Consider the following 24,497-nt stretch of genomic DNA (forward strand, 5'->3'; position numbering starts at 1 on the left):
ATACTGCGGTTTTAATTTTTTGACACAAGGAATGTATTCTAGTTACAGGAGGGGGTCCCATATGACATAAGAGGGGTCAACACTGGAAAGAAGATAAGAGATCCGTTTGGTATTACCCAGCCTGAAGGGGCCCTATTTTGATTCCTACTATGGGGCCCCCTATTATCTGGGTGATGCAATACATTGCCATCTGCTTACTCTGGAGTCTTGGAAAGCTGAGGAAGCACAGTATTGGTTGTCACCCAGCTTTCCCAGATACACATAAGGCCTATTGCACACAGCCGTTTTTTTTCCCCGTTTACTGGCCGTTTTTTGCGTTCCGTATACGGTCCGTATACGGAACCATTCATTTCAATGGTTCCGCAAAAAAAACGGAATGTACTCTGTATGCATTCCGTTTCCGTATTTCCGTTTTTCCGTTCCGTTTTAACATAGAACATGTCCTATTATTGCCCGCAAATCACAGTCCGTGGCTCCATTCAAGTCAATGGATCCGCAAAAAAAAACGGAACACATACGGAAATGCATCCGTATGTCTTCCGTTTCCGTTCCGTTTTTTCCTGAACCATCTATTGAAAATGTTATGGCCAACCCAATTTTATCTATGTAATTACTGTAATACTGTATATGCCATACGGAAAAACGGAACGGAAAAACGGAACATAAACGGAAACAAAAAACGGAACAGCGGATCCATGAAAAACGGACCGCAAAACACTGAAAAAGCCATACGGTCGTGTGCAATAGGCCTAACTAAGGAGAAAAGGACAATAGGATTTTATACTTTCTAAGGATTCTTTTTGTATCTAGATTGAAAGCTCTTGTGACCAAGCCCTGGTGGAAAAGATGCTTTGTTGTGGTAGCAAAAAGCTGGAGAAATGCTCTGTTTTTAATAAAATGTACCCCTCCATCCCTTCGCGCATAGATCATACAACTGCCCCCCCCCCCCCCCCCCCCCAGGCCCCGTAAATAGCATGCAGACAATAGGCGGAATTTAATGACATTTTGTTTCACCCTCTTACGAAAACAAAAAAACTAATCTGAGCATGAAAAGAGGATGAGTCCACCCTCCCGGGGGCTACATATGTGGGCCTGATGTCCAGGGATAATAAATAGGGTTTGCATTTGTATTTTATACTCTTACCCTAAGGCTGGGTTCACACCTGAGCGTTTTACAGCGCGTTCCTACGCGCTGTAAAACGCTCAACAAGGAGAAACCAATGCTTCCCTATGGGAATGGTTCTCACCTGGGCTTTTTACAGCGCGTACGAACGCGCTGTAAAACGCCCGACGCTCAAAAAAGTACATGAGCTTCTTTGGGGCGTCTTGTCGCGCGTTCCCGTACATAGACTTCCGGGAACGCGCGACAATGGGCGTTCGCATACTACTGGAGCCGCGTAGGTGAGACGCCGGAGAATCGCGCATACACAGCGCTCAGGTCAGGACGCTCAGGTCTGAACCCAGCCTAAGTTCACACCTGAGCGTTTTACAGCGCGTTCAAACGCGCTGTAAAACGCTCAACACATGAAAACCAATGCTTCCCTATGGGAATGGTTCACACCTGGGCGTTTTACAGCGTGTACGATCGCGCTGTAAAACGCCCGACGCATAATCAAGTACTTGAGCTTCTTTGGGGCGTTTTGATGCGCGTTTGTGGCCATAGGACACTGCAGTCAATCACACAAACGCGCGTCAAACGCGCGTTTACTATTCCAAAAAACGCGTATAAAAACGCGCGACAAAAAAAATGCGCGTAAAACGCGCGTTTGAGAAACGCTCAGGTGTGAAAGCAGGGTAAGGCCTCTTTCAGACTGGCGTCGCTTTCGAGGGCTGGATTCGATGCGGGTGCGTCGTGGGAAAATGCACAATTTTTCTGCGCGAGTGCAAAGCGTTTCAATGCGTTTTGCACGCGCGTGAGAAAAATCGACATGTTTGGTACCCAGACATGAACCCGGACTTCTTCACAGAAATTCGGGTTTGGGATCGGTGTTGTGTAGATTTTATCATTTTCCCTTATAACATGGTTCTAAGGGAAAATAATAGCATTCTGAATACAGAATGCATAGTACAATAGGGATGGAGGGGTGAAAAATAAATTTAAAAATAATATAACTCACCTTAATCCACTTGTTCGCGCAGCCGGCATCTCTTCTGTCTTCTTCTTTGATGCCCAGGAGGAAAAGGACCTGTGGTGACGTCACTGCACACATCACATGGTCCATCTCATGATCTATCACCATGGTGATGGATAATGTGAAAGACCATGTGATGAGCGCAGTGACGTCACCACAGGTCCTTTTCCTCCTGGGCATCAAAGAAGAAGAAATAAGATGAGCCGGGCTGCGCGAACAAGTGGATTATGGTGAGTTATATTATTTTTTGATTTTTTTTTAACCCCTCCATCCCTATTGTACTATGCATTCTGTATTCAGAATGCTATTATTTTCCCTTAGAACCATGTTATAAGAGAAAATAATAATGATCGGATCCCCATCCCGATCATCTCCTAGCAACCGTGCGTGAAAATCGCACCGCATCCGCACTTGCTTGCGGATGCTTGCGATTGCTTGCGATTTTCACGCAGCCCCATTCACTTCTATGGGGCTTGCGTTACGTGAAAAACGCACAGTATAGAGCTTGCTGCGATTATCACGCAACGCACAACTGATGCGTGATCATCAACGCTCATCTGCACAGCCCCATAGAAATGAATGGGTCCGGATTCAGTGCGGGTGCAATGCGTTCACGTCAATCATTGCACCCGCGCGGAAATCTTGCCCGTGTGAAAGAGGCCTAAGTCTTCATATACAGGTGTAGCAGTGCTGAGCATGTTAGATCTAGGAAGGCTAAGTGTGCCGGATGCAGAAGAGCTGAATTTGTGAGATGTAGTGAAGCTATAGTGGTCAGATGTTGCAGAACCGAGTTGTTTTTTTAAATGCCATACAGCCATTTTTGCCTAATGTAGCAGATTTGTGTTTGTCAGATGTATTAGAGCTGAATTTGTCACTTGGAGCAGAGATATGTATCATATGGAGCAGAACTGATTTTGTCCAGGGACTGTCAATGTGGTTTATGTACAGTCATGTGAAAAAATTAGGACACCCTTTGAAAGCATGTGGTTTTTTGTAACATTTTTAATAAAAGGTTATTTCATCTCCGTTTCAACAATACAGAGAGATTAAAGTAATCCGACTAAACAAAGAAAACTGAAGAAAAGTCTTTTCAAGATCTTCTGTAAATGTCATTCTACAAAAATGCCTATTCTAACTGAGGAAAAAGATAGGACACCCTTGCCCCTAATAGCGAGTGTTACCTCCTTTGGCTGAAATAACTGCAGTGAGACGGTTCTTGTAGCCATCTACCAGTCTTCGACATCGGTCTGAGGAAATTTTACCCCACTCCTCAATGCAGAACTTTTTCAGCTGTGAGATGTTTGAGGGGTTTCTTGCACGTACAGCCCTTTTCAAGTCACCCCACAGCATCTCAATGGGATTCAAATCTGGACTTTGACTTGGCCATTCCAGGACTCTCCATTTCTTCTTTTTCAGCCAATCTTTGGTTGATTTACTAGTTTTGGGTCATTGTCATGTTGCATGGTCCAGTTCCGCTTCAGCTTTAATTTTCTAACTGATGGTCTCACATGTTCTTCAAGCACCTTCTGATACACAGTAGAATTCATCGTGGATTCTATGATGGTGAGCTGACCAGGTCCTGCTGCAGCAAAGCAGCCCCAAACCATGACACTTCCACCTCCATGCTTCACAGTTGGTATGAGGTTCTTTTCTTGGAATGCTGTGTTTGGTTTACGCCAAACATGTCCTCTGCTGTTGTGTCCAAATAATTCAATTTTGGACTCATCTGTCAAAAGAACATTATTCCAGAAGTCCTGGTCTTTGTCAACTTTATCTCTGGCAAATGTCAGTCTGGCCTCGATGTTTCTCTTGGAAAGCAAAGGTTTCCTCCTTGCACACCTCCCATGCAAGTTAAACTTGTACAGTCTCTTTCTGATTGTAGAGGCATGTACTTCTACATCAACAGTAGCCAGAGCCTGCTGTAGTTCTCGAGATGACACTTTAGGGTTTTTGGAGACCTCTTTTAGCATCTTGTGGTCTGCTCTTGGGGTGAACTTGCTGGGGCGACCAGTCCTGGGCATGTTGGCAGTTGTTTTGAAAGCCCTCCACTTGTAGACTATCTTCCGGACAGTGGAATGGCTGATTTCAAAATCTTTTGAGATCTTTTTAAATCCCTTCCCAGACTCATAGGCTGCTACAATCTTTTTTCTGAAGTCCTCTGACAGCTCTTTTGCTCTCACCATGGTGCTCACTCTCACTTCAACAGTCAGGAGCACACCAAACTAAATGTCTGAGGTTTAAATAGGGCAAGCCTCATTCAACATGCAGAGTAACGATCTACTAATTATGTGCACCTGGTGTGATATACCTGTGTGAGATCTGAGCCAATTTAAGAGGGAATACATGTGAGGGTGTCCTATCTTTTTCCTCAGTTAGAATAGGCATTTTTGTAGAATGACATTTACAGAAGATCTTGAAAAGACTTTTCTTCAGTTTTCTTTGTTTAGTTGGATTACTTTAATCTCTCTGTATTGTTGAAACGGAGATGAAATAACCTTTTATTAAAAATGTTACAAAAAACCACATGCTTTCAAAGGGTGTCCTAATTTTTTCACATGACTGTATGCATTGTATACATCTGTATACACAGATGTAGCAGGGCTGAGTGTGTCAGATGCAGCAGCTGTCACCTATGGCCAAACCAAGTATCTTAAGGCCCCCTGCACACGATCAGGATTGCATGCGGATTTGCATGCGGAAAATCCGCACCGTAGGTCATGTACATTGTATTCTATGAGAATTTGAAATTCTCAATGCACACGATGCAGATTTTTTCTGCGCGGATTTTGACCTGCGGTGCGGATTTTAAAATCTGCGACATGTCAATTAATATTTTTTTCCTGACCGGATTTTCTTCATTCACTTAGTGAAATCCGCACCGAATCCGCACAAAATTTGCACGCAGATCCGCATGCAAATCCGCATCAATTAATGCGGATTGACCGCACAGATTTGCCTGCGAACACCTGCGGATTTCAGTGCGGATTCTCCGCACATGAATCCTGAACGTGTGCATGTAGCCTAAATGTCATACAGCTGTGTTTGCCAGATGTAGCAGGGCTGTGTTTGCCAGATGTGTCAACTTTGTTGGAAAATTTGTAAAAGTTTCAATTAAAAAAACTGAAAATAAAAAAGTCAGATGTAGTAGAGCTGTAATTGCTACACATAACAAAGCTTAATATGCAAAATGTAGCAAAAAGGGTTTGTCAGGTAGAGCAGAGCTGCATTGGTCAAAGAGATGGGTTTACAGTATAAGATTTTGCCTCCTCGGGGCCCTGTAATTACAATTTTACAATATGTGGTGAAGCTCGGCAGTTTTCATTGAAAAACAGGGCAGGTTTGCCATTCAGGGGTCTAGGAAAGCTGGGTGACAACTTTTACTGGAGATGTGTTGTTCAGAAAAGGAGCAGGGCGATGCTGGCAGCCAATGGCTGGTGCTGTAAGGGTTAATTCTAGATACTGTCAGCAGCACTGGGCATTTCCTTCCCCAACATGCCATTAAGGCCACTCCTGACTGCAGTGCCCGGTCTGAGGGGCACGTCATCTGCCGGGCACTAAGGATAATCTCATATGCATACGGGTAGTGGAAGTGGGGCCTCCCCAAGAACTTGGCACGAAAAGCAGTGGGGATATGAGGACGTGCGGAGTGCCCAGTGCACCCTCGTTATAACCTCTGCGTCATGCCAGTCTGCCCATAGCCTGCTGTGTACATGACACGTACTGGGGAATCCCATATAATTGCGAGATTACCAATATCTATCTATTTATCTATCTCATATCTATCTATTGTAAGAAGGTACAAGGAATCATCGTGGATGATGGGTACGTGGCACCGAGGGTCCTGGCCTCGGTGGAGTAAGAGCCGATATTTTATGTGTCAGCAGCAGTCGCTGTTTGACACCTTAATACTCAATACTCCCCATGTTCCAGCGCTGCCAGGTGAGGAGGATTACCTCAGTCTGACAGTGGAGGTCAGGAGGTCTGTGCGCTGGGATCTGAGGCTTGTGCCGTGCTGGAGGGCTGAGACCCGTCTGTAAGGGAAACGGACCCCCTAAAAGCCTGCTATGGACTGTTGGAGGCAGGACTGCCAACAAGGTGATTGTTGCTATGTGGACTTTCCATTGTGTGTGAACTAACACCAAGACTGCAACGTGACGTTTGTTTTTGCTTTATGTGTGAATAAGCACGGAAGTTTGATTTAAGAACTGGTAATTTGCCTCTGTACTGCGTCCGCACACCCTGTCCACCAGAGCGAATCCCCGCAATTGGTGGAGGATGCGGGCAAGAGCCGTGAGGCTGGCGAGAACACCGATCTTTTTGGGTTCTGCATTTTTCAGGCACGGTTGCATGTTGTACATTAAACCAGTTGTATTACAACCAGTGCTCCACAACAAAATGGAGGCTGTTGTGGAGGCCGTCACGGAGTCTAATCTGCAGCAGCAAGAGACAAACCTGCAGCAACGCGGCGAGGCTAATAAGCAGCAGTAGGAGACCAACCAGTTGCTGCTACAACACGTAATGGCTTTACAGACAGCAGGAGCAACCCCGAACGTCCACGATGCCCGGAAAGCAGTCCGTGCTGCGATTCCTAAGATGACCCCCGCAGACGACATCGAAACCTACCTGGCGACGTTTGAGAAAGTGGCTATCAGGGAGAAGCTACCCCGAGACCAGTGGGCTGAGGTCGTCGCTCCGTTCCTGGAATCCGATTCCCAGCGGGTGTATTTTGACTTGCCAGACGATCAAGCGGCCGGCTACCAAAAAGTAAAGGGTTAGATTTTGGCAAGACTAGGGGTGAATGTGTTGGTACGGGCCCAGCGGGTACATCAGTGCCGGTTTAAGCCGGCGGAGCATGCGAGACCCCAGTATTATGACTTATTCCACCTCTTGCAAAAGTGGCTACAGCCTGATGTGCTGAGTCCCACGGCTATGCTGGATAGACTATTGGCTGATATGTTCTGGAGGGCGCTGCCACCCCCTCTCCAGCACTGGATCGGCCACGTGTCTCCTGGACATGGCCTGGAAATGGTGGACCTGGTGGAGCGCTACGAGACTACTAAGAATCTTACGGGGGGTTCTTATGGGAGGGGGCAGTCAAACCCCGTAAATCTCCATCCCAGACCCGGCGACTTGTGCCAAACAAACCCACCCGGGGTGTACCCTCTACGGACCTGGCTCCGATAGTCTGCTGGTGGTGTCAGGAGCCGGGCCATGTAAGAGCTGACTGTCCACATCAGGTGGAACCCATGGATACTAACTATGGCTACCGTCAGTTGCTATATGCCAGGAAACTGTGTGCAGCAGGTACCCCAAAAACTGTAAACCACTTGTGCCGGGTGGAGGCAGGAGACACTCCAGCGGACGCTCTGCTGGACTCAGGGAGATGATGGATACATGTTCTCATTCTGTTTACGCCAAATTCGGACTCTATCATTTGAATGTCTCAACAGAAATCGAGACTCCTCAGACCAGGCAACATTGTTCCAGTCTTCAACAGTCCAATTTTGGGCGAGCTCGTGCCAATTGTAGCCTCTTTTTCCTATTTGTAGTGGAGATGAGTGGTACCCGGTGGGGTCTTCTGCTGTTGTAGCCCATCCGCCTCAAGGTTGTGCGTGTTGTGGCTTCACAAATGCTTTGCTGCAGACCTCGGGTGTAACGAGTGGTTATTTCAGTCAACGTTGCTCTTCTATCAGCTTGAATCAGTCGCCCATTCTCCTCTGACCTCCAGCATCAACAAGGCATTTTCGCCCACAGGACGGCCGCATACTGGAGGTTTCTCCCTTTTCACACCATTCTTTGTAAACCCTAGAAATGGTTGTGCGTGAAAATCCCAGTAACTGAGCAGATTGTAAAATACTCAGACCGGCCCGTCTGGCACCAACAACCAGGCCACGCTCAAAATTGCTTAAATCACCTTTCTTCCCCATTCTGACATTCAGTTTGGAGTTCAGGAGATTGTCTTGACCAGGACCACAACCCTCCATGCATCGAAGCAACTGCCATGTGATTGGTTGACTAGATAATCGCATCAATGAGAAAAAGAACAGGTGTTCCTAATAATTCTTTAGGTGAATGTATGTCTGTAGTGCAGCAAGTCTACGGTGTTATGTGCCCCTTGTGCAGGGGGTGGGAGACTAGGGGCCTCAACTGTACTCCTGTGGGCCAGTCCGGGCCTGTATCTATCTCTTCTATCTATCAATCTATCTAATAGCAAAAGATGAGGCAGCGCTCCGATGTACGGTGAATAGAGTGTTGGACCCAGTTTATTTCCCCAGCAACGTTTCAGCCAGGCTCAATGAACTTCACAAAGGCCTCATTGAGCTGGGCCTAAACGCTGCTGAGGAAATAAACCGGGTCCAACACTTTATTCACCGTACATCGGAGCGCTGCCTCATCTTTTGCTATTAGAACCTGCGCAGGGTCCTGGAGGGACTGCACCAGACACATAGTGACTATGCTGCTGTTTTTTCTCATCTATCTATCTATTTATCTATCTCCTATCTATCTACTTCATATCTATCTATTTTCCTATCTATCTATCTATCTGTCCGTCCATCTGTCTGTCTCTCTGTCTGCCTATCTATATGATATCTGTGTCTATCTTTCTTGCTCTTTTCCTGCAGTGATTACATTACTTTGTCTCTCTTCCCTCACCATAACCCTTAGATTTACTGTTTGTCTCCTGGGAAGAAATGAAATTTGCCGTCCATATAAAACTCATATAATCTGTCACTCGGTCAATAAAGGACGCTGTTCCGTGAGACGACCTATAAATCTCGCTGCGGCGTCTGTATATGAGGTTACTTCTATACTGAGGCAGACATGGCCGGACTGATGTGGGAAATGATTTTATATGTGGCTGCTCTCAATCCTTACAAAACATATTCCTGTATCTCAAGATCTTCATATAAAAGATTACCAGGAACAGTGTGATACATGTGTGATACTATCTGCTGAGCGGGTGAATCAAAGTGTATCTAATGCTACCATGTTCTGAGCTGCTGTATCTAAGCCTATCATATCTGATCCTGTCCACTGTACGGGGCCTCAGTGGGTGATACAATGTGCTGAGCTGCTGTATCTAAGCCTATCATATCTGATCCTGTCCACTGTACGGGGCCTCAGTGGGTGATACAATGCGCTGAACTGCTGTATCTAAGTCTATCATATCTGATCCTGTCCACTGTACGGGGCCTCAGTGGGTGATACAATGTGCTGAGCTGCTGTATCTAAGCCTATCATATCTGATCCTGTCCACTGTACGGGGCCTCGGTGGGTGATACAATGTGCTGAGCTGCTGTATCTAAGCCTATCATATCTGATCATGTCCACTGTACGGGGCCTCAGTGGGTGATACAATGTGCTGAACCGCTGTATCTAAGCCTATCATATCTGATCCTGTCCACTGTACGGGGCCTCAGTGGGTGATACAATGTGCTGAACTGCTGTATCTAAGCCTATCATATCTGATCCTGTCCACTGTACGGAGCCTCAGTGGGTGATACAATGAGCTGAGCTGCTGTATCTAAGCCTATAATGTGTGATACTGCTTTAGCCATTATTCATTCCAAGGAGCAATAAAACGAACACAATTATTTTTTTGCACTAAGTCACGCTAAACTCTGCCCAATGACTATCTAGGCAGACCCAATCCCGTCAGTCTCTTTAGTGACACAAGACGAGTAGTTTTTACCCCTTAGTGCGCCCACACAAAAGTGGTACGTACTCAGGGCCCCCTCACAATAGTACTGCCCCCTTAGTGTCCCCTAACAATAGTGCTGCCCCCTTTGTGCACCTTCATATTAGTGACGTTCCCATAGTGCCCCCCTTACAGAAGTGCTGCCCCTTAGTATCCTCTCACAGTAATGCTGCCCCTTAGTGCTCCCTTACAACTGTGATGTCCCATAGTGCCCCCTCACAGTCATGCTGCCCTTCAGTGCCCCCTCAAAGTCATGCTGCCCTTCAGTGCCCCCTCACAGTCATGCTGCCCTTCAGTGCCCCCTCACAGTTGTGCTGCCCATTAGTGTCCCCTCACAGTCATGCTGCCCTTCAATGCCCCCCCTTAGTTGTGTTCCCCCTTATTCCCCCCCCCCCACATTTGTGCTGCCCCTTAGTGTCCCCTTACAGTTTGCTATCCCCTTAGTGCCCCCCCCCCCACACACACACAAATGCTGCATCGCATCGCAACTGCAGGCGCTATGACGTCACTGCATTGTGGCTGCTGCGGGGAGTGCACAGGTCGGGGAGTGAAGCTGACGGCATCCTCAGGACACAGATACAGCATAAAGCGGCTCATACCTCAGCTTCCCGGGACCGCGGGACAGCCGCTGAAATGTGGGACTGTCCTGCTGGATCCAGGACAGTAGGGAGGTATGCCGAAAGAGTGATGCAGTGTATGTGATACTGCCTGGTGAGTTGGGTATCTAAGCCCTTAATGAATGATACAGTATGCTGAGCTACTAGTGTATATTTAACCCTATCATGTGTGATACCATTTGCAGAGCAGCTGTGTATCTAAGCCTTGCATGTGTGATATTGTCTACTCACCACCTGTATCTAAGCATATCATATGTGATACAATCTTCTGTGTATTTAGATTATATGTGATACGGTCTGCTGAGCTGCTGTATCTAAGCCTTTAATTAGTGATACTACCTGAGTTTTATAAATCATTTCTTATTAATTGAATCTTGATAAGGCCTCATGCACACAACCGTATCTAATTTGCGGTCCTCAAACCACAGATCCGCAAAACACAGATACCAGGACTGGACTTTACCGTCTCGCACTATTGTAGAAACGTCTATTCTTTTCTGCAATACGGACAAGTATAGGACATCTCCTATCTTCTTTGCGGAGCGACGGGACAGACATACAGATGCGGAAAGCGCATGGTGTACAAAAAATGCAGACATGCGGACAACAAATACGGTCATGTGCATGAGGCTTTATCCAGAAGAACCCCCCGCCCCGAAGTGTTCCTGGAGATTACGGATGTTCAGTATCTTTCCAGCATTTCTCATGAGGCTCCCTGCCGAACGGCTAATGACCAGGACGGGGGTCAGTCAGGGGTCTCTGTAGCAGCAGATAACAGAGGATACAGCAGACAGCGCGGCCGCGTCATCAGCCCTGACCCCCCAGTAATGGTCAAGTGTATGTCAGGATTCTGGGAAAGCTGAGAAGTGATGGATGTATCCCGCCATTGTGGGTAATATTATGCTGACTCTTCTCTGACTCCGCAGGACGGGCCGACAAGAGCTCTGAACATCGTGGAGGAGCTGGTGACCTCCGAGAGGGGGTAAGTACACGAGATATGACCCCCGACATGCACAGTCTGTACAGGAACCTATAGAACGAGTAAGGCCCTGTTCACATCAGTGCACGTATATGGCGGCTATTAGTATACCGCCTGTTGTAGCATTTGACCCTGGGGTCAATGGGGCCCTGAGGGTACAGTCAGCGCATGCGCCAGGAGCCTTACAAAGCATGAACACAGCTGAACCATGGCTCTCCAGCTGTCATGTAACTACATCTCCCAGCATGCCTGAGACCATGCTGGGGGTTACAGTGTGAAATCAAAGCTCCATGTTTTTCTTCCTAATCCTCATCTACCTGGGTGTAAAATATATAAAAAAAAAGAGGAATTTCCTGGAATCCTAAATTGTTGGATTCGTACGCCGCATATGATCGGATTTTCTGGGCAATTGAATTGGATAACATTCGCCTTTTGTGCTTTCTTCCAGGTATGTGGAAACGTTGCGGCATCTGTACACGGTAAGTGAATTTTCTGCTATAGGAGGTTTTACTCAACCTGCGTCAGCCATGATGGCTACGTTCCACTGTGGCTCCATAGTTGTGGTGGGCGGAGCTATCTCGCTATAGGAATAATACATTACGAGATTCATCAAAACTGACTAGAGGCTCGTTCACACAGCGGGTGGGAATTTCCACCCCAAAAACCACACATAACCCACAACACAAAACCTTGGGTTTTGCAGTTCGAAGGCATCGGATCCGCTGGCGGCTCTAGACCGATTTAATGAGGTTGATCTGCGACCAGACACCCGCAGCCAAAACTGCGCAGAAAACACACCAAGAAAAAACATGGAGGGAAAGTTACCAAGAGTGGTGAACATAGCAGCCAATCAGATTACACCTTTCATATTTCAGAGCTCTTTTTGAAAATAAAATGATTAATCTGATTGGTTGCTATGGGCAACTAAGCCAGTTTTCCTTTGCACCACTTTTGATAAATGACCCCATTATCTTTTTTGGCACAGTATGGAAAATCACTTCAAATGTGAGAATGGCAGAGCCCAGCAAACAGTGGGAACGGATTTACTGCATGGAATCTGCATACAAAGAAACTGCTGTGTGAATGGACATTAACAGGTAAACTGCGTTGCCCCTAGCAACCAATCACAGCTCAGCTTTCATTTCTTATACTGCTCTGGAAAAATGAAAGCTGAGCTCTGATTGGTTGCTGTGGGCAACAAGGCTGAGAGACACTATTGACAACTGGGGCCCTGTATATGACGTCATGTACATCCTGTAGATTATATAATAAGGAGCTTGTCATCGCTGGATACCATAGTCTGTGACATCAGAGGGCAATGAGGCCCAGGATGTCCACGTATCCTAGTAGCTGCCATATAAATAAAGGGAAGAGGTGATACAACGACCTGGTGGTGACGGCCATAACAACACACAGGAGATGGCGCCATAAATAATCAATGTTAAAACACATTCACCAACAGCTTTAATGTGCCTGAAAGTGAGAGCGCTAAACACATCGTCACATACATAATTAAACGTCCAGCAAATTGCAGCCGTTATCATCAAAAGGCTTTATCACAGAGATGAGCGAAGGACGTCCACATCGAGCGGGCAAAGAGACACAGATAGGGGCCCTCAGGAGACCCTGCTGTACATTGGAAAGATAACAGAGATAGGGACAATATAGCAGAGGGTAAAACATGTCCTGAGGACTGGGAAGACGAAGATCAATGTAGGTGTAGAGAGAAGAAAATGTGACCGTTGTATTCCTGCAAATGAATCTAAAGAACAATAGGGTCTCTGAGACAAACTGTGCTACAATACTGCCTACCATATACAGGAATATAACTACTATATTACTGCTCATATGTACAAGAATATAACTACTATAATACTGCTCATATGTACAAGAATATAACTACTATATTACTGCTCATATGTACAAGAATATAACTACTATAATACTGCCTCCTATGTACAAGAATATAACTACTATAATACTGCTCATATGTACAAGAATATAACTACTATACTGCTCCTATGTACAAGAATATAACTACTATAATACTGCTCCTATGTACAAGAATATAACCACTATAATACTGCTCCTATGTACAAGAATATAACTACTATAATACTGCTCCTATGTACAAGAATATAACTACTATAATACTGCTCCTATGTACAAGAATATAACTACTATAATACTGCCTCCTATGTACAAGAATATAACTACTATAATACTGCTCCTATATACAAGAATATAACTACTATAATACTGCTCCTATGTACAGAAATATAACTACTATACTGCTCCTATGTACAAGAATATAACTACTATAATACTGCTCATATGTACAAGAATATAACTACTATACTGCTCCTATGTACAAGAATATAACTACTATAATACTGCTCCTATGTACAGAAATATAACTACTATAATACTGCCTCCTATGTACAAGAATATAACTACTATAATACTGCTCCTATGTACAAGAATATAACTACTATAATACTGCTCCCATGTACAAGAATATAACTGCTATAATACTGCCTCCTATATACAAGAATATAACTACTATAATACTGTTCCTATGTACAGGATTATAACTACTATAATACTGCCTGCTATGTACAAGAATATAACTACTATAATACTGCCTCCTATGTACAAGAATATAACTACTATAATACTGCCTTCTATATACAAGAATATAACTAATATAATACTGCTCCTCTGTACAATAATATAACTACTATAATACTGCTCCTATGTATAGGAATATAACTACTATAATACTGCTCCTATGTACAAGAATATAAGTACTATAACACTGCTCCTATGTACAAGAATATAGCTACTATAATACTGCCTCCTATGTACAAGAATATAACTGCTATAATACTGCCTCCTATGTACAAGAATATAACTACTATAACACTGCTCCTATGTACAAGAATATAACTACTATAATACTGCCTCCCGCTCTGTGGTCTGTGCCAGCTGTCCCATGATAATTTGCAGAGCTGGATGTCTGGGCCTGTATCCTGGCAGAACAAGTCCTGGGCAAGGATTTGGGAGACGATCAATGGAGGGCTTATGTGGCTAATAGTTCCTCTGTCTACTTTGGAATTTCAAGCAGCTTGGACGCGTCGCTTCCCCTGACCTCCTCTCGCCCCCCTCGCCCCTCCGCTCGGAGCCCAGTTATTTGTTTCCATAATAGAATCAGTCATTACACCCCAACATAGCGGAACGTAGGCTGCGTATGGTAATGAAGATGGCATTAATGTAGCAGTGACGAATGAAGGGTCGTCATGGTGACAGGCCATGTCACACATACTGTGGGGCAGGGATAGACTGTACTGGGCCAGTTTCGTTCACTGACAGCAAGCAGAAAGTTTAAAAATGGGGAAGAAAATTCCTGTTGATTGCAAATGCTGCTCCATTTTTGAACATCTGGAATGGTATTGGCTTTCTTCTCTTTTCTTTCATATAATTTCTTATACTCCTGTCACATCCAAAACTGTAGATTTTGACCAGTATGGCAAGTACACAATACATCTTCCAGGAGGTGTGACAGCAGAGCATGTCCTGCATGAGCCCTGAGCCAGCAGACACAGGCCTAACAGCAGAATTGCAGCTTTGGATGTGACTTGAGTATGATGTAAATCAAGAGCAATGCAAACCACATAGAGTGGTAGAAATCCCTTAATCTGTAAAATGCTGGATTATTAGGGGTGTCCTATGGGTGAGCTGCTTTGGGGTCGCCGTTCAGTGGATGGGTGTGACAAAAATTCTAATAATGTTCACAGAATGTGGCATCAGCTGGTACCAAGTTTAATGCCACATCCCCTCCCTGTCCTTCCTATGGGCACCAGGCGTGAGCAGGACAATGCCAGTTGTCTCAGCTGAATGGCACAGTGTGGGAGTCAGAGGTGCCACTGGGCTGGCATGCTTCCAGACAGTCAGGTCACGTCTATGGTAGATGCATGCGGGTCCTGTCTCGGCACCGTCTCATCTGCTGCTGACCCCACGAGACCTTCCTCCAGTGCTTTATGTACCTGGAAATCCCAAGTCTTCAAATATCTCACAGTCCAAACCCCCATTAGTCCAGGGTGTTATTACTGGCTGCCAAATGTAGTTGTAAAAATGTGTTATGTGGCCTCAACAGCTTAGCAGAATAATGAGTGCAGCTCTGGAATATAATACAGGATGTAACTCGGGATCAGTACAGGATAAGTAATGTACGTACACAGTGCCTCCATCAGCAGAATAGTGAGTGCAGCTCTGGAGTATAATACAGGACGTAACTCAGGATCAGTACAGGATAAGTAATGTAATGTATGTACACAGTGACTGCACCAGCAGAATAGTGAGTGCAGCTCTGGAGTATAATACAGGATGTAACTCAGGATCAGTACAGGATAAGTAATGTATGTACACAGTGACTGCACCAGCAGAATAGTGAGTGCAGCTCTGGAGTATAGTACAGGATGTAACTCAGGATCAGTACAGGATAAGTAATGTATGTACACAGTGACTCCACCAGCAGAATAGTGAGTGCAGCTCTGGAGTATAATACAGGATGTAACTCAGGATCAGTACAGGATAAGTAATGTATGTACACAGTGACTGCACCAGCAGAATAGTGAGTGCAGCTCTGGAGTATAGTACAGGATGTAACTCAGGATCAGTACAGGATAAGTAATGTATGTACACAGTGACTGCACCAGCAGAATAGTGAGTGCAGCTCTGGAGTATAATACAGGATGTAACTCAGGATCAGTACAGGATAACTAATGTATTGTATGTACACAGTGACTGCACCAGCAGAATAGCGAGTGCAGCTCTGGAGTATAATACTGGGAATTAAATCTTGGTGTAAACTGTATGTATTGGTAACCAGGTAGAGGGGAGATCATTTTGCAATTTACAAGGGTAAGTCCTTGTTATAAGTTATTATATTTAGAACTTCGGTCAGAGTCATTTTAGTGCTGTGTGATGGGCTGATAAGTGCAACACTACTTTTCACCTTCACATTACCATTGTGAGACAAGCTGCAGAGACTGGGTTGGTTTGAACGCTGTGTGTGGGAGGTCAGGACGTCCATTGTCCTAGATAATCACAGGATGAACAGTATCTGGCCTGATAATTCAGCTTCCTGTCGCTGGCCCTTTAACTGTAAGATGTTTTTCCATGTCTGGAATAATTCAGTCCTGTCTTCAAAGAAATTACTATCTTCAGTAGGTAGTGGACCAAGTGTCAATGGCTGACCATCGCGCCGGTTTTATATACTTTAGGATTACTTTGAATTTAGGATTATTTTACTTTGGGTTTCTGGTTAATAACGGTTAATCTATAAGGCTGGTTTCACACGGGCGTTGCGGAAAAATGTGCGGGTGCGTTGCGGAAACACCCGCGATTTTTCCGCGCGAGTGCAAAACATTGTAATGCGTTTTGCACTCGCGTGAGAAAAATCGCGCATGTTTGGTACCCAAACCCGAACTTCTTCAAAGAAGTTCGGGCTTGGGATTGATGTTCTGTAGATTCTATTATTTTCCCTTATAACATGGTTATAAGGGAAAATAATAGCATTCTGAATACAGAATGCTTAGTATAATAGCGCTGGAAGGGTTAAAAAAATAATAAAAACGTTAACTCACCTTATCCCCATGATCGTGTAGTTCCCGGTCGGTCTCTTCTTTAGCTGTGGGCTTGGGCTGAATGACCTTTGGTGATGTCAGATCACATGCTCCAATCACATGGTCCATCACCATGGTGATGGAGCATGTGATCTGACATCACCACAGGTCCTTTAGTCACAGCTAAAGAAGAGACCGACCGGGAACTAGGCGATCATGGGGATAAGGTGAGTTAACTTTTTTATTTTTTTTAATCCTCCCAGCACTATTATACTAAGCATTCTGTAGTCAGAATGCTATTATTTTCCCTTATAACCATGTTATAAGGGAAAATAATACAGTGAATAGACTGTCACCTAGAACCCATGCGTGGAAATCGCACCGCATCCGCACTTGCTTGCGGATGCTTGCGATTTTCACGCAACCCCATTCATTTCTATGGGACCTGCGTTACGTGAAAAACGCAGAATATAGAACATGCTGCGATTTTCACGCAACGCATAAGTGTTGCGTGAAAATCACCGCTCATGTGCACAGCCCCATAGAAATGAATGGGTCAGGATTCAGTGCGGGTGCAATGCGTTCAACTCACGCATCGCACCCGCACGGAAATCTCGCCCGTGTGAAAGGGGCCTAAGTGTTACAATGTGGAATACATAGTGCACCAATTCCTGTTGATATTGTGATGATATGTGCCTGCCATAAGATAGATAGATAGATAGATAGATAGAAAAATGATAGATAGGCAGACAGACAGATAGATCTGTTTATGTAAGTGCTTTTATTCCTAGTTTTCCCAGATTACCTGCTGTATGATAGACAGAAACCTTAGCAGTTGAGCCACAGGCTTTCCTGTAGTCAATGATGCAATTTTCTGTGACTAAAAGCCTCAGGAGAATTCCTCCCATGTATAACGTACTGATATCTCCGATATCTCCAGATATCAGTACACTGTATGGGATAACAGCATTATCATAATTAAAGGGGTTATCCCATCTTAGACAATGGGAGCATATAGCTAGGATATGCCCCCATTGTCTGATAGGTGCGGGTCCCACCGCTGGGACCTGTACCTACAAGGAGAACAGAGCCGGGGAGAGTTGTGGCTGGAGGACCCCGGGTTTCCCGGGGTCCGTCCACCACCAGGCACAGCTCCCCGCCTCTCCCATTGAAGTGAATGGGAGCGTACCGCGCATGCGCGGCCACCGCTCCCATTCATTTCTATGGGGCCGACGGAATTTTTTTCGGCGGCTCCATAGAAATGAATGGAGGGCGGCTGCGCATGCGCAGTGCACCCTTCTCAAGTTTCTCCGCTCCGTTCTGCTTGTGACCCGTGATCCTAGCGATAGGCCCCCATTGTCTATGATGGGATAACCCCTTTAACATTACAAAAAAAAATTATGAAGGGAAATAAATTACAATAAACACATTTTCTGTTTATTTATAAATGTGTTTATTCTAATTTATATTCATCCATTATATTTTTGGTAATCAATAGCTGTCATAGCTGATTCAGGACGGCTCTTACTGGGAGTAGTCTAAGTGCTGGGTGGGTGACTACTCCACATGTTCCAGGCCGGGTTTTGCCAGGCATAAAAAACAGCCAGGTGTGGTGGATTTACCTCCCTCTGACAGTGGAGCTCAGGGGTCTGTGTGCTGTGAACTGAGGGCTGTGCTGGGATCTGAGGTTTGAACCGGGCTGGAGGACTCAGGCCTCTCTAAAGGCGAACAGGCCGCCTATGGACTTGATGAGGCTGAACGGCTAACAGGGTGTGAATTAACACCCAGGAGAAAAGCTGACTTTTATTGTTTATGGACTTTGCTTGTGTGTGAACAAACACCCAGCCTCCTGCGTTTTGTGATACACCAATGTGTGAATAAACACCGCTGTTTGATTCAAGGACTGTGCATTTTGCCTCTGTACTGCATCCGCTAGTCCTAACTACCAGAGCGAATCCCCACAGCGCTTTATTCCAAAACAAGATCCACACCTGTCCATGGGTTGTGCCTGGTATTACTGCTCAGCTCCACAGAAGTGAATGGGGCTGAGTTGTAATACCACACACAACCTGTGGACAGGTTTGGGGCTGTTTATGGAAGTAGATCTCTTTTTCAAGTCTTGGACAACAGCTTTAAGTCCAGGACAAGTAATTTTGCTTTATATTCGGCTTTGGGTGATCAGTGAGGGTATCATCCAATCAGCTCGCTGGGTTTCGGTGACCGATGAGCGAGTCTTGTGCCAAAGGGATCCTTCTACTTTAAGAGTTGATTTAAAGGGATCACCTTAAAGGGGCATTCCCATCACAATGATCACTGTTAAATCTCTTAATGATTTGACAGTGATCATTTTTCTAAATACATTTTATTACCCAATTCCCACCCCTTTTGAGAAAATAAGTCCCCTCTTACCCGATTGTTGTCTTTCGTCTCCCCTGGTTACGGCCACCTCTCCTGTCAAATCCCGCTGGACCACACTTGTGCAGAAGACTGAAGATTCTCTCTCGGCTGTGCTGCGCAATGTCCTGAACACGCACGCCGCCGCGCATGCGCCATGATGACTTCTTCCTGGCCAGTATAGTACAGAGCCGCGAACGCGCACGCCGGCTCTGTACTATACAGGCCAGGAATAAGTCACCATGGCGCATGCGCGGCGGTGTGCACATTCAGGATATTGCCCGGCCGGGAGAAAAACTTCAGTCTTCTGCGCAAGCCCGGCCTGGCCGGGAGAAGACGTCAATCAAGCACCGCCGAATCCAGTAAGTGAACATCGCGCTGGACGAAGGTAAGTAGGAAAACTGAGGATGGGAATACCCCTTTAAGAGAGGTCTGCATAAGGTCTTCCACCAGATAATGTTCTAGTCATGGCCATGAGAGCAATCATCGGGGCAATTATTGGAATTCTATACCTAGTATTCCCGCTCACCGTTGTCAGTGTGGATATAATCAGATCAATTAAATAATTAAATACGTTAAAAATAGGAGTTCTGTTAACTGATCCCATAAATCCGCCTCACGCTCCCGGAACCGCTCCGCTAACTGCTTTCATTATTCCCCTGGCTGCTTTTATCATCAGGCCAATTTTTTTCTGCTGATTTAACTCTTCTCGTTTTGCTGCCTTAAATCACTTAAAGGAGAAATCCACCTTAAGTGATCTGCTGACATGTCTACATAACCGCGGAGTGCCCCCTTAGAGTTCACATCTGACCTTCAGGGCTCTAATACAGCTGGGTTACTGCTCAGACGAGACACACTGTACAAGCTGATAATCGGCCACTGGAGACAGAGGGGCCCAGCCCAGGGGTGCACCTAGCCTTTCTGCTGCCTGAGGCCCCAACCCCTCAATGCCAATTTCTTAACCTAACCCCTTCCCTCCAGCCCTACTGTTAAAGACCTACTTAGAAAACATTACATACAGCGCTACAAAACATACAGGGTAATGCGCCACCACATACTGTGCCCACTCTGCTTCCCAATACTATACCGCAGAAACAGAAAATCCCCCCCCCCCCCCCCCTCTCTTGTCCCTCCTGGTGCTGCCTCACCTCGCCTCATTGGCGGCGCACACCTGTCTTATCCTGTTACTGGGTGGTGACTGTGCCGGACTCACCTACTCAAAGAAACTGCATTATTAGCAAACAAGGTTATAATGCCAAATCTCCCCTGCTCATCGGTATACACGAAGGGCTCATGCACACAAAAGTTTTTTGCGTTCAGTATACTGGCCATTTTTTGCGTTCAGTATGCGTTACTTATACTGAACCAAAGTGTCTACATGTGCATTCCGTCTCCGTATTTCCGTTCCAAGAAAGCACATGTCCTATTATTGCCCGCAGATCACGTTCCGTGGCTCCATTCAAGTCAATGGGTCCGCAAAAAAAACTGAACACATAGGGAATGTACTCCGTATGTCTTCCGTATCAGTTAAGTTTTTGCGGAACCATCTATTGGAAATTTTATGCCCGGCCCAATTTTTTCTTTGTAATTACTGTATACTGTATATGCCATACAGAAAAACAGAACGGAACCGGAAACACTACTGAAACAAAAAACGGATCCATTAAAAACAGCCCGCAAAACACTGAAAAAGCCATGAGCTGAATGGAAATGGGTGTGAGGATCAGTTACGGATATTAATGATATTTTTCTCATTCACCGCCATACGACAGTACTCGGCCTTTGCCCTTCTGTTCACAATATCGCACAATTACGGGTGCTGATTGATTAAGACGCAGAGATTCTCACTTGACCCCCAGACCATGAATCCTCAGCAGCTTAGACCTGAAAGCCACAGATATTGTGTATCTTTATTAATAAAGTAGAAGACACTTTGCCTTTATATATTTTTTTGGGTGGGGGTCAGAGTTCATCCCTGCGCAAATCTCACTATATTCCAGGAATAACCAAGCGTAAAGGCAGCGTGAAGGTCGGTGAATGTCAGAATTACATGATTCCCAGCCTCCACCTTACATTCCACTAAAAGCACAGAAAGAAATGTATAGCAGGAAAGACGGCAGCTTCCTGAATGCCATGGCGGCCACGTGACATTTCCGACCGTCCTGGTGATTTTGTGAATCTGCACTTAGGACAATGGGCTGTTGTTGGTAATGGAGTAGTTATCTAATGCTTTGCAGCTTTAGGCCTCATGCACACGGACGCTTTTTTTTGCGGTCCGCAAAAACGATTTCCGTTGTTCCGTGATCCGTGTCTGTTTTTTCTTCCGTGGGTCTTCCTTGATTTTTGGAGGATCCACGGACATGAAAAATGAAAAAAAAATCTAAGTCAAGTTTGCCTTTGAAATGATAGGAAAAAACGGATCACGGACGCGGATGACAATCTTGTGTGCATCCGTGATTTTTCACGGAGCCATTGACTTGAATGGGTCCGTGAACCATTGTCCGTGAAAAAAATAGGACAGGTCTTATTTTTTTCACGGACTGGAAACACGGATCACGGATGCGGATGCCAAACCGTGCATATTCCGATTTTTCCACAGACCCATTGACAGTCAATGGGTCCGCGAAAAAAACTGAAAACCGAACAACGGCCGCGGATGCACACAACGGTCGTATGCATGAGGCCTTACTCATGTAAAGAAATGCAGATTTTTAGTGGGCGTAGGTTATCAGTGATGCTATGGACCGTGGTGAACTACAGGTCTCAGCATGCCTTATATGAACCTAAAGGCATCTTGCTCCTCACAGCTAAGGGTTTGTTTCAGTTGCATTGTCTAGACTCTAGAGACAATCGCTGTAGGCTGCACAGTATGGACTCTAAACTGATACATTGTAACAAACCATCAAGACAGGGGAGAGTTTTGTGCTGCCGAAGTGTAGACTTGATATAAATGTAACAAACTCTCAGCTGTGAGAAGTATTAGGTCTATTGTCATCCTCTGGATATAAACAAAAAGGTTCAAATTCATTGACAGCAAGCAGCGCTTGTCAAAATGGCAAAGAATTGCCATTGTGTATATTATATAGTTGCCATATACAGTGATTAGACGTTGTGTTACAATGTTTCTTCTGGTGTAACTGTTAGGATTTTTTAAAGGGGAAGTACACCTTAAATGAGAGTTCCTAGAAGAATTGGGGCTGTGCGGCTGTGATGAATTTGTTCCCATAACGTGTTCTCTAGAGCGATGGCGCAGAGACCGAGTCCTGTTATTAGCAGCTCCTTTCGTTATGATATATTCACACATTTGCCTGTAAATGAGGCTTTTCCATCCAGATAAAACGTCTTTAAGCGCTCTGCACCCAGCGCGTCTCGAGGGGAACATGTCAGCTGTTTCGTGTTCTGCCAGTTAATGCTTTATGGATTTCTTGAGCAAATTAGATGCTAGAACTGATCTCTTAACCTGCTCTGAACCTCGAGAGTGGAGAGCAGAGATGGGGTTTATATAGACTGCGCTGCGTAACGCAGATTGGCGACAGCACCACCGAGGTGGGGGCCCAAACCTGCGCAGCATTGTCCGCTAATGCATGGCACAGCTCAGCGTTTGACCTGGCTGCTGACCCTTGAATCCCTGTGTCATGCTCCGCCCTCTTAGGCCCTGCACTAGGTGTAACACATGGTTTCAGCTTTGTCTGGAGTGTTCCTTTAAGCTGGCCATACAAATTAGATACCCGTAAGCAGAACCAACAATCTCATGTGACAAGCATGTCAGATTTCACCATTTTTTCCAGGGAACATAAGCGGCGTCAGTAGTGTCTGGCAGCCACTTATCCCTTTCTCTTTGGCCTCATGCACACGACCGTTGTGTGCATCCGTGGCCGTTGTGCCGTTTTCCGTTTTTTTCGCGGACCCATTGACTTTCAATGGGTCCGTGGAAAAATCGGAAAATGCACCGTTTTGCAGCCGAGGCCGTGATCCGTGTATCCTGTCCGTCAAAAAAATATGAGCTGTCCTATTTTTTTGACGGACAACGGTTCACGGACCCATTCAAGTCAATGGGTCCGTGAAAGAACACGGATGCACACAAGATTGGCATCCGTGTCCGTGATCCGTGGCCGTAGGTTGCTTTCATACAGACGGATCCGAAGATCCGTCTGCATAAAAGCTTTTTCTGATCTAAGTTTTCACTTCGTGAAAACTCATTTCCGACAGTATATTCTAACACAGAAGCGTTCCCATGGTGATGGGGACGCTTCTAGTTAGAATACACTGCAAACTTTGTACAAGACTGCCCCCTGCTGCCTGGCAGCACCCGATCTCTTACAGGGGGATATGATAGCACAATTAACCCCTTCAGGTGCGGCACCTAAAGGGGTTAATTGTACTATCATATTCCCCTGTAAGAGATCAGGGCTGCCAGGCAGCAGGGGGCAGACCCCCCCCCCCTCCCCAGTTTGAATATCGTTGGTGGCACAGTGTGCGCCCACCATCGCCCCCCCTCCCTCCCTCTATTGTATTAAATCGTTGGTGGCACAGTGTGCCAACCACCATCGCCCCCCCCCTCCCTCTATAGCAGTAACATTGGTGGCAGTGTGCGGTCTCCCATTCCCCCCCCCCCCATCATTGGTGGCAGCGGAGTTCCGATCGGAGTCCCAGTTTAATCGCTGGGGCTCCGATCGGTAACCATGGCAACCAGGAAGCTACTGCAGATGTCTGTGTCCGGCCGGGAGCTCCTCCTACTGGTAAGTGACAGTTCTTTAGCAATGCGCCGCACAGACCTTTCACTTACCAGTAGGAGGAGCTCCCGGCCGGTCACAGACATCGCAGCAGCAAGCAGGTAAGTATGAATCTTCTACTGTTGTACTATTGCTAAGTAACCATGGCAACCAGGGCTGCAGTAGCGTCCCGGTTGCCATGGTTACCGATCGGAGCCCCAGCGATTAAACTGGGACTCCGATCGGAACACCGCTGCCACCAATGATGGGGGGGGGGGTTAATGGGAGGCCGCACACTGCCACCAATGTTACTGCTATAGAGGGAGGGGGGGGCGAT

The 24,497-nt window shown here is 45.8% G+C and overlaps 1 protein-coding gene across 5 annotated transcripts in view; it reads left to right on the forward strand.

Annotated features, from left to right (window-relative positions):
• The window catches only part of FGD5 (FYVE, RhoGEF and PH domain containing 5), a 115,251-nt gene that overhangs the window by 42,214 nt on the left and 48,540 nt on the right, over positions 1-24,497 (forward strand). For all 5 annotated transcript variants that reach the window (XR_006390867.1, XM_044301214.1, XM_044301215.1 and 2 more), the window contains exons 4-5: positions 11,375-11,430; positions 11,876-11,906. Coding sequence is in view for 4 of the 5 variants with exons in the window: in XM_044301214.1 (XP_044157149.1) it covers positions 11,375-11,430; positions 11,876-11,906 (87 nt within the window). In the remaining variant the exon portion in view is untranslated. The remainder of the gene's footprint in view (positions 1-11,374; positions 11,431-11,875; positions 11,907-24,497) is intronic.

The sequence above is a fragment of the Bufo gargarizans genome, chromosome 7 (genome assembly GCF_014858855.1).
Source record: "Bufo gargarizans isolate SCDJY-AF-19 chromosome 7, ASM1485885v1, whole genome shotgun sequence".
In the NCBI taxonomy this organism is placed as follows: Eukaryota; Metazoa; Chordata; class Amphibia; order Anura; family Bufonidae; genus Bufo; species Bufo gargarizans.